Source organism: Palaemon carinicauda, chromosome 16 (assembly GCF_036898095.1).
Source record: "Palaemon carinicauda isolate YSFRI2023 chromosome 16, ASM3689809v2, whole genome shotgun sequence".
Classification (NCBI taxonomy): Eukaryota; Metazoa; Arthropoda; class Malacostraca; order Decapoda; family Palaemonidae; genus Palaemon; species Palaemon carinicauda.
Window position 1 is genome coordinate 69,041,430 of NC_090740.1, and position 15,000 is coordinate 69,056,429.

Genomic DNA, 15,000 nt, shown 5'->3' on the forward strand with positions numbered 1-15,000 from the left:
TCATATATATATATATATATATATATATATATATATATATATATATATATATATATATATATATATATATATCCTAAACCCAAGACACAATGGTATTTCTTGTACAAGTCCTTCCTGGTGGCATGTTTTTAGACCATATAATATTTCCATTTTTGGATATGAAATTCTTATCAAGAGGTGATAAGCATTTACGAATATCAGTACTCATGCCAAACATTGCTGTGACAAGATTGCTTCTTTCATATCCAAAATTGTATTCAAGTTTGGTTGTTTCTGTCTAGTACAGTGGTAACAGCATTCACATAGTAGCAGATTGATCTCCGCCCTGGACCGTGAGTTAGAAGTTTACTGGGGAGACCCCTGCTGTGGTTGGGCACCACTGTTGGGATTGGTCTTGCCTGGCTGACGTTCTGGTGAGTATCTATTCTAATGGAACGAAACCAGACACCTTTAACCTTTAAATATGACGCGATGTAATAAAATAAAAAAAAAATAAACTTTATTTTTGGACATTTTTAAGACATTTCTTCCAAGTTTGACTATGTATTGACTCATTTGGATTCTGTGTCCACCCTGGTAAGCATCTTTGTAGTAGATCCGTAGAGGACATGTCGGCCAATACATGATGTATGTGGACACGCAAGGTATTTTTGACAGATTGTTTTCTTTCTTCATGAGATGGTTTATTTTCTCCACAAGCTTTGGCTTTATTAAAAATGCACCAGACATCCATGTCAACAGGGCAGAAGTTATGACTAGGATTTTCATCAGTGAAATCAAGTGAAAATGCATAACCCGAATTGTTTTTCTCATGCTTTCAACTGTTGTATTTGTGTTATTTCGTTATGCTTTTCATAAAAATACTGAATATATTATATAAGCTTTTGTGTTGGCATGTTTTTTCTTGAAAGAAAGTTTTTTCTTTTTTTTTTTTTTTTGCTTTTTTATCTTTTCCAGTCTTGGTTCGAGTTCTTTCACACGTCTTTTTTTCATTAATCGTTATCCCTTCCTTTTCTCAGCATGATTTATGCACTCTTCCTTCTCCACTTTTATATTTCTATAAGAGCCATCTTCATTGTTCATAGCACAAATAGCTTCATAAGCACTCGACCCCGTCAGTAATATCGTCACATAATGGAAACCAGATGCCTCAGATAGAGACCACATCCTTATTGCCTCTTGTGCTTCAATACTCACGGATTTTCCTTCAAAGTTTTTGTACATTTATAACGTTTTCCTTTATTTCTAGAACATTTGTTGAAATAATTACTTATTCCTTCAAAATCAATCACTGTCTGTGTGAATACTTCCATTACAAACCCAACATCTACATGTGATTGATGGCCACGAGTGAGCCATGTGCATCAGCCTCCCGTTGAGATACTACCAGTAGAGAGTTATGGTGTCTTTTGACTGGCCAGACAGTACTACATTGAATCCTTCTCCCTTTGCCTACACATACACCGAATAGTCTGGCATATTCTTTACAGATTCTCCTCTTTCCTCATACACCAGACAACACCGAAATTACCAAACAATTCTTCTTCGTTCAACGGGTTAACTACTGCACTGTAATTGTTCAGTGGCTTCTTTCCTCTTGGTAAGGGTATCAGAGACTCTTTAGCTATGGTAAGCAGCTCTTCTAGGAGGAAACTCCAAAATCAAACTTTTGTTCTCTCATCTTTGGTAGTGCCATAGCCTCTGCACCATGGTCTTCCACTGTCTTGGGTTAGAGTTCTCTTGCTTGAGGGTACACCCGGGCACACTATTCTATCTCATTTCTATTTCTCTTCCTCTTGTTTCGTTAAAGTTTTTATAGTTTATTTAAGACATATTTATTTTAATGCTGTTACTGTTCTTGAAATACTTTATTTTTCCTTGTTTCCTTTCCTTACTATGCTATTTTATCTGTTGGGGCCCCTGGGCTTATAGTATTCTGCTTTTCCAACTAGGGTTGTAGCTTAACAAATAATAATAATAATAATAATAATAATAATAATAATAATAATAATAATAATAATAATAATACAGGTAGGAGTATCTGATTAAATACTTTTCTTTTAAGGGAAAGTGGCATTTTAATTTTCCTAATCTCATTTTGTCTACCAAAGCTCTCCATTCGATTCTTTTCCTTCTTTTAATTTCGGTCCCTTTCCTGGGAAAATGGTGACTGTCTGTCCCAGAGTCAATATAGATATGACTCTGGTCTGTTTTAAGTACGTATATTCATTAACGATCTCTAGAGGTTCGATCATAATTTTTATTTGTTGTCTCTGCATTTTCTTTGAACTTTATCTTAAATTTACTCATATTCTTTTCCAGTCCTACATTTCTGCTTTCTCATGTCAACAGCAAACTTTCATTTGTTTAGGCATTCCATATCATTATTTCTTTCTACATTTTTCCAATCTATTTTTTTAGAACTTCTTGTAGACATGCTGTTAATAATTTAGGAGAGATGGGGTCTCCCTGTCTAACTCCTCTCTCAATAGGATTTTTTTTTACTATCTTTATGTAGTTTTATGATTGGTGTGCTTCCTGTATAGATATCTTCAAGTGTACTAACATAAGATTATTCTATTCCTTGTTTTTGAAGAGCTTTCATTACTACTGAAGTTTTGACAGAATCCAAAGCTTTCTCAGCCTATAAATGCCATACATAGGGGTTTGTATCTGCCTTTTTATTCGACCTAATATAATTTGGTAACTACTTTATATAACGGAGATTAAACATATTGGGCAGTAATTTTTCACGTTTTTTGTGTCTCCTTTTTTATGGATTAGTATAATGATAAATTTTTCTAAGCTGTAGGTATAGATCATTCCTGCAGACATTTGCTTTAAAGTTCAGCGCCTTTTATCACCATGAAATCTCCTCCATCTATTAACAAATCAGTTGTTAGGCCACCTTTCCCTGCTGCTTTACCTCTTTTCATGCCTTTTAATGCTTTGTATTTAACTTTTCCTATTGATACGTTTGGTGCCGGCTCTGGTGGTTCATTATTTCTCTTGGCAAAGTTATATATCAATATTGTATAACATTGTATAGAAATCCTCTGCATTTTCATCACTCCATGTCTATTCGTAATAATATTTCTATTTTCATCTTTACAGCAAACATCTGTTGGCGCCCGGTTCCAAGTCTTCTTTTCATTAACTTGATGCTTCTTTCTTCCTTTGGTGTTTCCTCAATTTTGGACTGATTGTGTTCACGAATATCTTGGGTTTTTAGCTTATTTATTGTTTTGGATAGTTCTGCTAATTCTATTTCATATTTCTTAGATTACATCTTCATTTCAAATCTTTTCTTTATTAGGTTTGTGGTCTTTTCGGATAATTCTCCTTGGTTTTGCTCAAGAACTTTTCGCACCCATTTCTTCCGTTGATTCTAATACAAATATTGTTAAATTACTGTTTATTTTTTTCTTTACTTGCTTCCATTTCATCGTATAGCTCGGACTACTTATTTTGTATTGCTAAACTAATCTCATAGAAAAATTTTCTTATTACATAAGTGTTTATTTTCTTTCTTAAAATTAGTTTTTCTCTTTCTTTCCTTAGATGTAAATAAATTTTGCCTCTCACCATTCCATGGTCGCTTGGCTTAAATTTGTATAACACTGTTACGTCTTTAACTAAATTAACTTTTTTTTTCACTGAAAATGATATAAATTTCATTTTTCATTTCTCCATTTGGGTTTCTCCATATTCATTTTCTATGTTCCTTTTTATAAGAGGGAATTCATTATCTTCAAATTGTTTCTTTCTCTCCTCTGTCATTGCTTGTGCCTACTCCAAGTTTACTTACTACGGATTCTCTTATCTTCTTTTGACCTACTTTAGCATTGAAATCACCCAAAACAAATGTAAATTGAGTTTTATGTTTTCTTTTTTTTCAAGATATCTCCAGATCTTCATAAAAATGGTTTTTATTTCTTCCTCTGTATGAGATGTTGTTGGTAGTACATACATTTGAATGATCTTCAGTTTATACTTATTTAGATTGATAAACAATCCTGCTATTCTCTCTCTCTCTCTCTCTCTCTCTCTCTCTCTCTCTATATATATATATATATATATATATATATACATATATATATAATATATATATATATATATATATATATATATATATATATACACTCACTCACACACACGCGCGCACACACACACAGACACACACACATCTATATATATATATATATATATATATATATATATATATATATATATATATAGATGTGTGTGTGTATTTGTGTGAGTATGTATGTAGACAGGCCGCCATATATGTATATACATATATATATATATATATATATATATATATATATTGATATATATATATGTGTGTTTGTGTCTGTATATATATATATATATATATATATATATATATATATACATATATATATATATATTGTATATATAAACTAAAAAGTAAAGCACGAGCAACCCGTTGTGATACTACCGCTAGAGAGTTATTGGATCCTTTGACTAGCCAGGCAGTACTACATTGGATCCCTATCCCTGGATACGGCTCATTTTTTCTTTGCCCACACATACACCGAATGGTCTGGCCTATTCTTTTTACATTCTCCTCTGTCCTCATACACCTGACAACACTCAGATTACCAAACAGTACTTCTTCACTCAAGGGGTTAACTACTGCAATGTAATTGTTCAGTGGCTACTTTCCTCTTTAGCTAGGGTAAGCTCTTCTAGGAGAAGGATACACAAAAATCAAACCAATGTTCTCTAGTCTAGGGTAGCACCATAGCCTCTGTATCATAGTTTTCCACTGTCTTTGGTTAGAGTTCTTTTGCTTGAGGGTACACTCGGGCACGCTCTTTCTATCTTGTTTCTCTTCCTCTTGTTTTTATGAAGATTTTAGAGTTTATATATTATAGATCTAATTTAATGTTGTTAATCATTTTAAAATGTTTTATTTTGATTGTTATTACTTCTCTTTCAGTTTATTTATTTCCTTGTTTCCTTTCTTTACCGGGATATTTTTCCCTGTTGGAACCATCGGCCTTATGGCATCATGCTTTTCCAACTAGGGTTTTAGCTTAGCTAATAATAATGATAATAATAATAATAATAATAATAATAATAATAATAATAATAATAATAATAATAATAATAATAATAATAATAATAATAATAATAATAAAAGAACTTATGGAAATAGTAAAACGGTTAGCGATGAAAATATATATAAAAGTAAGATGATAAACTATGAAACGAGACATATCAACCTGCTCTACAGAAAAATTATGTGTAATAAATCTTTATTTTTAAGTGCTACTGATCCAAGAACAAAGACAGGAAGATCTTTTCTAAATTCAATAAAAGCCAGAATGAAACTAAATTCCTAAATTCTACTGTTATTTTCAACTGCATATATTGTAATAAGTAGCGGATGGTATAAGCCCTGTATACTTGATATCAAATGATGATCAGAATAATGAATATTCATTTCTAATATACCAACTTCGCTAACTGAACGACGGTGTCCAGAGATCAATATTTTAATCAACCTGTAGTTTATTCTCCATCGGAGATTATTATTATTATTATTATTATTATTATTATTATTACTAGCCAAGCTACAACCCTAGTTGGAAAAGCAAGATGCTATAAGCCCAAGGGCTCCAACAGAGAAAAATAGCCCAGTGAGGAAAGGAAATAAGGAAATAAATAAATGATGAGAATAAATTAACAATATATCATTCTAAAAAAAGTAACAGCGTCAAAACAGATATGTCCTATATAAACTATTAACAACGTCATAAACAGATATGTCATATATAAACTATAAAATGACTCATGTCAGCCTGGTCAAAATAAAAACATATGCTCCAACTTTGAACTTTTGAAGTTCTACTGATTCAAGTACCCGATTAGGAAGATCATTCCACAACTTGGTGACAGTTGGAATAAAACAACTAGAATACTGTGTAGTATTGAGCCTCATGATGGAGAAGGCCTGGCTATCAGAATTAACTGAGTATGTGTTTGTCTGTTTATACAGTACGTTATGTACTGTATTGCTTCCAGACCTCATTATTACCCCTTGCCACTGCACCACACTGATAAGATTATTATTCCATTTTGTCTGGAACATCTTTCCATTACCAAAACAACCGATTGGAAGATGTTCTTAACATCAGGATTAACTTCTGGCCTTGCAATATCTATCAAAAGCTTCGATAAGATAGAGATTTATCTATTTAAATAAGACCTCATTTGAATTGCCTAATGAATGACCTTCATAATGTGCAGGCGCTCTGTGGTTAAAGGAGAAACTTCAGCTGCGCAAAGAAGAGATGCAGAGTACGCCTCAGCGCAGGAACTCTACAAGGTAAAAAGTATGTCTTCTTATGTTATGTTATTATTTTATGTTATGTTATGTTATTATGCCTGAATTAATACTTTACATTGATGTTAGTTCATGGTTTCAGTGATTTTCTAATCAAGACGCTGTGTTATTAAAGACTATTAAGTAGAAGTTATGAGCAATTCTATAAAATTTCTACGAAGTAATGTGTATGCTATATTTAATGTTTTCAAGCTCATCTACGATATATTTCGTTATAATTTACTTTACTTGCTTGTTATGTTATATTATGTTATTGCATTATGTCATTTGAAGTATACGATTCAGTAAAGTTACCTAAAGCTGAGTATTTATGGAGTTCTGTGATTTGTTAAGCTTTATCATACCATGGTATCAACTCTCTCTTGTTATGCTATGTTATCAATTCTCTTTTGTTATGCTATGTTATCAAAACTCTCTTGGTGTACCATGTTATTGAATCATTCTTGTATGTCATTTATCAAATCCCTCTAAATAAGGTTATGGAAACAGTATGAATATGTTGTTTTAATGATAAACTATTTTGAGAAAAACTTATATTTGTTGTGTTATGTAGTCTGCCAAATTATGCATTTTCCATGGCTCGAGGAATATCACTTATTGATAATAATTTTTACTCTTTCCTTCTAAAAGTAAACGGTGTTATTATTCACATGGCACATGACTAATGGCAAGATTGATGACAAAAGTACTAAGTAAGGCAATCAGTCCGTTATAATTTGCATCAGGATAGATTAATATAAATGATTGACTCCCATAGAATGACCAAGCACATGAGTGATGATATGATTGATCGAAAGATTGATGACAAACTACTAAGTAAGGCAGTCATCCCCTTATAATTTGTATCAGGTTAGGTTTATATGAACATTTAATGCCCCTACAATGACCAAGAATATGATTGATGGTATGACTAATCACTTGGCACATGACTGATGGCAGGATTGATCACAAGATTAATGACAAACGTACTAAGTAATAATAATAATAATAATAATAATAATAATAATAATAATAATAATAATAGGATGGCATGCAAACAGGGTGGTCACACTTACGTTCAGCCGTGAAGTGAAGAGCTGCTAGAAGCTTACCGTTTTTCTCAATCCAGAACAATAAAAAAAAAAAAAAAAAAAAAAAAAAAAAAAAAAAAAAAAAAAAAACACTGTTTAGGCTACTATATCGATGTGGTGGGTTGTGGATCATCGGCATACGCCTTATCACTGCTCGACATCGTCTCGAGTCTTAATTATAGCCATTAAGCTAAAAAAAAAAAAAAAAAAAAAAAAAAAAAAAAAAAAAAAAAAAACCAAGTTGGAGAGAAGTCAAACACGTGCGCCGCAGAAGTAGATGCAAACAAATCAAATGATGAAGGAGCTATGGCAGCCAACCAGCTCCGTTCACAATCATTGAAATTTCGGTAAAATACTGTTTTCAGATTGTCAGCAGTGCTATTTCTTTTATGTTGAAATATAATAATATCATTTATTTTAGAGCATAATTTTATTATTATAAAGCAATATAGAAAATATATTGCCTGTTTATGAATTGTTATTGCTTGCATAACATATTTTTCCCTCTCTCCTAAATACCAGATTTTGAGTAATATACTATATTGCTTTTAAAAGATAACCATATCTAGCAGTATGTCGCTTAATGCTAACATTATCATATGCACTTTAGTATTTGCCAATATATCATTTGCAGTATCATCTTTTCGTGAGAGTTCTAAATGCAAGAACCAGTTTGATATCTATGCAATATTCTTTTTTATGTAAGAAGTTCAGCAAGAACTTGTCAGACAGATGCAAAGCTTAATATAATTTTTACCTTCGCCAGAAGGTCATGTTTTGATAGGCGTGTATTCATTTATTCATATTTGTTTGTCTCTTTATTTGTGATTCGAATAACTTAAAAACTAATTCACTGATTCTCACGAAATTGTTTGGGATGATTGGTCATGTTCCAATGACATAATGATTTGATTTGGGAGTGACTGGGCCAAAAGCCAAGGTCAAGGCAACGAAAAGGTCAATAACGTCTTTTTGCTGTATCGTGGTCAATTTCTATCCGATTTGCCTGCAACTTGTGCCAAAATGTGCATAACTTAATTGCCTAACTTATGATATACTACCATATATAGGCAAAGTCGTACGATCTACCAAGTGCCCGTTATATATATATATATATATATATATATATATATATATATATATATATATATATATATATATATATATTTCTTTTTTTTGCTATCTCTAGAAGGTGAATGCCATTGGTAGTATAGTATCTTTGTGGCATTTTTAAAAGCTAATTCAAATTATATAGTTATCATTTAGAAAATAATCACATCTTGGTAAGCAACATTTTTCTTTTCTTTTTTTTTCTCTACTGAAATATACTCAAATGATAGTAGTATTTGAATTAAATCCTTGTGAAAGTCCTCAAAGTCTTTTATTCTTTCCTATGCAGTCCTGTTCGTCCCGCCCTAGGAGTCCTTCGCTATCCTCCAACAGAAGCAGCTCGTTTGACCGACGTCAGGAGGACGCTTATGTTGAGGACGCCTTCCTCCGCCGGCAGGAACTCTACGCACATGTCACTGACGGTCCACCCGTACCTGAAACTTCAGCCCGTAAGATCATCTCTCTCTCTCTCTCTCTCTCTCTCTCTCTCTCTCTCTCTCTCTCTCTCTCTCTCTCTCTCTCTCTCTCTCTCTCTCTCTCTCAAATTTCATCAAAGATTTTTATTGTGAAAGTTTGTTTATTACGCCATTTCGGAATTTTTGCTTTTCAGTGAAGACTCGTTTGAATATAATTTTCGTGAAGGCAAAAGTAAAAAAAGATATTATTGTGGAGATTTTAATCTTTTGAGCTCTTGATAAGAATAATTTCACATGTGGATCCAAATAAAATTTTTGTGGTTATTGGGAAAATCTGTAAGGATTTTAACTCTTGAAAGGCAATCAGAAATTTCATGTCTGTGAGTAAGTTTCTTTTTTTTTTTTAAGTCAAATATATGTTTTACTTTCCTCATTCCAACCCGTATAATTTTTCCATTATTTTTTTTTACGAGATTTATTCAAAAGAATCTCTTAATAGACGATTAAGTAGAATGAAACCACTTAAGACAACCAACTACTTTCCAACAACTGAGGGAACAAAGAAGCCACCGAAACAAAACCAAAAAAACTAAAAAGGATATTGATAATAACTGCTCGAAGACAAACATAATCAGAAACTACCACAAATGAAGAAAATTCTTTATTGGTTTACGTAGTATCTTATTAAACTTTTGTGTTCATGATTTAAGATTTATAGATTTATTGCTTCCGTCTGACTAAACATCACTCAATAGTGAGATTTATTCTTTTTTAGAACAATTCGTTTTTTAGCAAAGTTATTCCACCAGTTTTTCAGATGATCTTAGATGAATTAAATCTCCAGAATATCCAAACACATATTTTTTTTATTTATTTTATAAACTTAAAAATAATCAAAGGAAATACGAATACTTATTCCTTTTTTTAGGATCTTCAAAAAAGTAGAAAATCGCACTTTCTTTAAAATCCATAATGAGATGGTCTACATTTTTAATTATCCCTATGTTATCTCCGAAATTAAGTCGGCCTCACCAAACGCTCAGAGTCCTCTGAGAACATGCAAGAAGTCCAGGCGATGTTATATAAGAATTTTGAAATTGCTGGTTACCTATCAAATCAATCATCTCTGCTGACTTCAGATTCTTCAGTTATCAAACGAGCACTTAATGTCAGTTGTCAGTTGTCAGTTCTCGGTGATCTTTACCATTTCCTGAACCGGTTATTCCCAAGGATTCATCTGACCTCTTTTGTTTCCGTGGTAGCTTCACTTTCTATTTTCTAATGGGCTGCTGTCCTCAGCTGGCTTAATTTAACCTTTTGATAATGTTTTATATTAGGCTCAGTACAGCTTATCATACTTTCCCTTTTATCTCTTATGCTCCATGGGACCAGTAACCTGATGTGTAATATTGTATTATATTATATTATATTTATTATATTATATTATGTTTTATATATATATATATATATATATATATATATACAGTATATATATATATATATATATATATATATATATATATATATATATAGTCTATATATGCATATGTATACATTATATATATATATATATATATATATATATATATATATATATATATATATATATACAGTATATATATATATATATATGTATGTATGTATATATGTATGTATATACTCTCTCTCTCTCTCTCTCTCTCTCTCTCTCTCTCTCTCTCTCTCTCTCTCTCTCTCTCTCTCTCTTATACTTACTTGAACATCTTCTGCAAAATGGGATTGATTACTTGTAAATTTGGATTAATAGTATTCATACTAACTCATTTTCATAATATATTTATAATAATTCAATAATGATTTTATTAACAATATATTAAAAAAAAGTTTCTTAATATCAAATCAATGTTGCCTTGTTCTATCATATAGTTCATTTCTTATCTGCCTCAAATGAAATAAATTAATAATTTTTCAATCCCTTATAACAACAACTAGTCATTACAACAATTCAAAATAAAAACAGTAACAATAACAATAACTATGAATTGTTCTTAAAAGAAGCAGAAAATGAGAAAATTGATATTTCTAAAAGGCTTTACTAAATGCCTTTCCCATATATATGAACATATATATATATACATACATATGTATATATATATATATATATATATATATATATATATATATGTATATATATATGTACATATATATATGTATATTTATATATATATATATATATATATATATATATATATATATATATATATAAAATATATATATATATATATATATATATATATATTTATATATATAAGTATAGGTGCGTGTATATATATATGCATATATATATATATATATATATATATATATATATATATATATATATATATATATATATATATATATAAGTATATGTGCGTGTGTATATATACAGCATATACATATATACACACATATAGGTTTACAGCTCAGCTAATAATAATAATAATAATAATAATAATAATAATAATAATAATAATAATAATAATAATAATAATACTTTCTTCAAAATTCTATTACTGGTTTTGTATACATTCAATGAAATATTTTCCAATCTTGATATACCAGGTGTTTGATTAAAAAAATATTTATAAATATCGGATTCATGGAAATTTGGACATGTTTATGAATATATGATTCATGAATGTTTTGCAGATTTACAATTATTTCCTTCATGGAAATTTTCCAGATTTATGACTATATGATTCATGGGAGTTTTCCATAATTATAGATATTTCACTCATGGATGTTTTTGAAGATTTATAAATGTTACATTCATGAAAGGTCTGGTCAGATTATTATGCAAATAAACGAACTAAAAACGTCCATTTTATTCATTGATTAATATTTCTTGATGCATTTGCCAACGCAAGTTTTATTGGAGGAATCGATTGAACGGTGAAAGAAAAAGATAGGCATTTGGACATCTCATCACGGCTTTCAAACAAGTCTAACACTTTCCCTTCCCTATCTATTATCCGCCATGGCCGAGTCATATTGTTTAAAGCAGAAGGCCTATCTCGCAACTCGATTGCGTCACCTGGGATTTTTTAAAGGAAATTCTTAGAATCAAAAGGTTTTAGAAAAAAAGCATAGACTATAGAAAAATCATCATTGGATGCATATATGGTCTATCATCGTTATATCTAGCCATGATTCATTTTCACGTCTACAGTATTAATTTGTTACTTAAACGAGGATGTACTATTCAATTTCATAAAGAAAGAAACCGTTGATATATAATTTCATTGTTAACGCTAACAATAAAGAGACATTATTCTACCCATCTGGCGAATCACCAATAATCGCTTGTTAATCCAACATGGAAATGGATCTACACGCAATACATTGCCATTCGTTGACCTAACAGTCTATCTCGTTCCTTATCTGGGAAAACAAAAGTTGTTTGGAAAAGGAAATAGGCAAAAACAGATGTGCTTCGTCTAAAGCTCGCGTTTGTTATTGTGTGACAGGTTCACGCTAGCTAACACCGGCTGATGAATTCCGTCCTAGATTTTGTTCAGCTACAATTTCACTTCCTTGTTCTCCGACTCAATTCTTTTTAAAAGATTGCTACCGCTGTGCACTAACTGATATATTCGTGTATACGAAAGCACACCCACATCCAACTCACACACACACATACACACACACACACACATATATATATATATATATATATATATATATATATATATATATGTGTGTGTGTGTGTATATATATATATATATATATGAATATATATATACATATATATATATATACATATATATACATATATATTTATATATATATAAGTTAGCCAGGGCACCAGCCACCCATAAAGGTATTTCCGCTAGAGTCTTATTGGATCCTTTGACTGGCCAGACAGTACTACATTGGATTCTCTCTTTCTGGTTACGGCTCATTTTGTCTTTGCCTACATATACACGAACAGCCTGGCCTATTCTTTCCACATTCATCTCTGTCCTCATACACCTAACAACACTAAGATTACCAAACAATTCTTCGCTCCAGAGGTTAACTACTGCAATGTAATTGTACAGTAGCTACTTTCCTCTTAGTAAGGGTAAAAGAGACTCTTTAGCTTGGTAAGCAGCTCTTCTAGGAAAAGGACACTCCAAAATCAAACATTTGTTCTATAGTCTTGGGTAGTGCCATAGCCTCTCTACCATGATCTTCCGATGTCTTGAAAACGAATTCTCTTGCTGGAGGGTACACTCGAGCACGCTGTTCTATCTTATCTCTCTTGCATATTTTTTTTTAACTTTTTATAGTTTATAAATAAAAAATCTAATTCAATTTTGTTCCAGTTCTTAGTATATCTTATTATGATTGTTTATTACTTCTCTTGTAGTTTTTTATTTTATTCCCTTTTTTCCTTTCCTCACTGGGCTATTTTTCCCTGTTGGAGCCCTTGGGCTTATAGCAACTTGCTTTTCCAATTAGGGTGAAAGCTTAGCTTGTAATAATAATAATAATAATAATAATAATAATAATAATAATAATAATAATAATAATAACGATAATAATAATAATAGCAGCACCAGGGTGACGGATTGGGTTTAAACTGATAGATAAGCTGTCTCTTCGGTTTATACCCTTGATGCCTGGCGGTTGATCTTACTAGAATTAGTCTGGACCGGCAGGGGTCATCTGGCTATCTTTTGATGAATCTAGCCAATGAATCCTCTATAGATTTAGTCAGTCTATGGAAAGCGAAAATGACAGAAGGGCGTAGCGGGGTGCTAAGAATCTCTCGGTTTATAAATACTAAAGAAAAATAGAAAATTGGTAAATGGAATGTTAGAACAATGAATCATATTGGGAATTTACAGCAAGTGGAGAGTAGATTTGCTTTGTATAATTTGGATATCTTGACCCTAAGTTAAACACGTTGTAAGGGGATTGGAAGGATATCTTAGACCACGGCAATATATATATATATATATATATATATATATATATATATATATATATATATATATATATATATATATATTCAGGAAGAACCGGTGGAATTGGAAGAGAAGGGGTAGAAATAATGATGACACCGAGAGCAGAAAAGGCATTAATTGAGTGGAAAGCTGTAAATAGCATATTGTTACTTGCAAAGTTTAAATCAAAGCAGTGAAATATGAGCATTTTAGTACGTTATGCCCCAACAAATGGTTCCCCTGAAGAAAGGAAAGATGAACACTATGAAGAATCGCAGGCTGTAATAGATGAGATCCCAGAAAGATATATGAAAATTGTGATTGGTGACTTCAATGCTAAAGTTGGAAAGATTTATCAAGACATAGAGAATGTAATGGGTGCTAAGGGACTTAGCAAAGTTGCAAATGAAAACGGAGCCCATTTTATAAGTTTTTGTTCAGCAAACAATCTTATTATTGGAGATACTCTGTTCCAGCACAAGGACATCCACAATTATACTTGGACTTCTCCATGTGGCAATTACAAAAATCAAATAGATCACAGAGCCATTAATAAAGAGATAAGGAGGACTCTGAGAAATGTAAGAAGCTATAGAGGTGCAGATATTAGTAGTGATCACCAGCGCCTCATTGCCACATTGAAATTAAAACTGAAAGCACCCAACAGAAATGTAGAAAGGATACCAAGGTTTGATACAACTAAGCTTCTAGAACATGAGCCAAGAGAAACCTTTGCAATTGAATGTAGGAATCCATTTGCAGTCTTAGAGACTTTAGGAGAAGAAGAGCAGACAATTAACGTAGAATGGTGTGATATTAAAAACATATATCAGACAGTTGATAGGGAAGTTTTGGGACATATAGTTACAAGGAGAAAACGATGGATATCAAATGATACTTGGGATACTATAAAAAGGAGACAAAGACAGAAATTGATTGTTGAATGTTTTCGAGGAAGTAGTGAAAATTACAAGGTAGAGCATATACCAATCAAAAAGAGAGATAGATCTATTATAACAAAAAATAAAGAAAGGCAACGTTGGATGGAACATTTTATTGAGATCATGCATAG

General features: G+C 31.3%; 1 protein-coding gene across 3 annotated transcripts in view; it reads left to right on the top strand.

Moving 5' to 3' along the window:
- The window catches only part of LOC137655059 (uncharacterized), a 192,958-nt gene that overhangs the window by 176,492 nt on the left and 1,466 nt on the right, over nucleotides 1-15,000 (top strand). For all 3 annotated transcript variants that reach the window (XM_068388954.1, XM_068388955.1, XM_068388956.1), the window contains 2 exons: nucleotides 6,283-6,361; nucleotides 8,849-9,008. In XM_068388954.1, coding sequence (XP_068245055.1) covers nucleotides 6,283-6,361; nucleotides 8,849-9,008 — 239 coding nt within the window. The remainder of the gene's footprint in view (nucleotides 1-6,282; nucleotides 6,362-8,848; nucleotides 9,009-15,000) is intronic.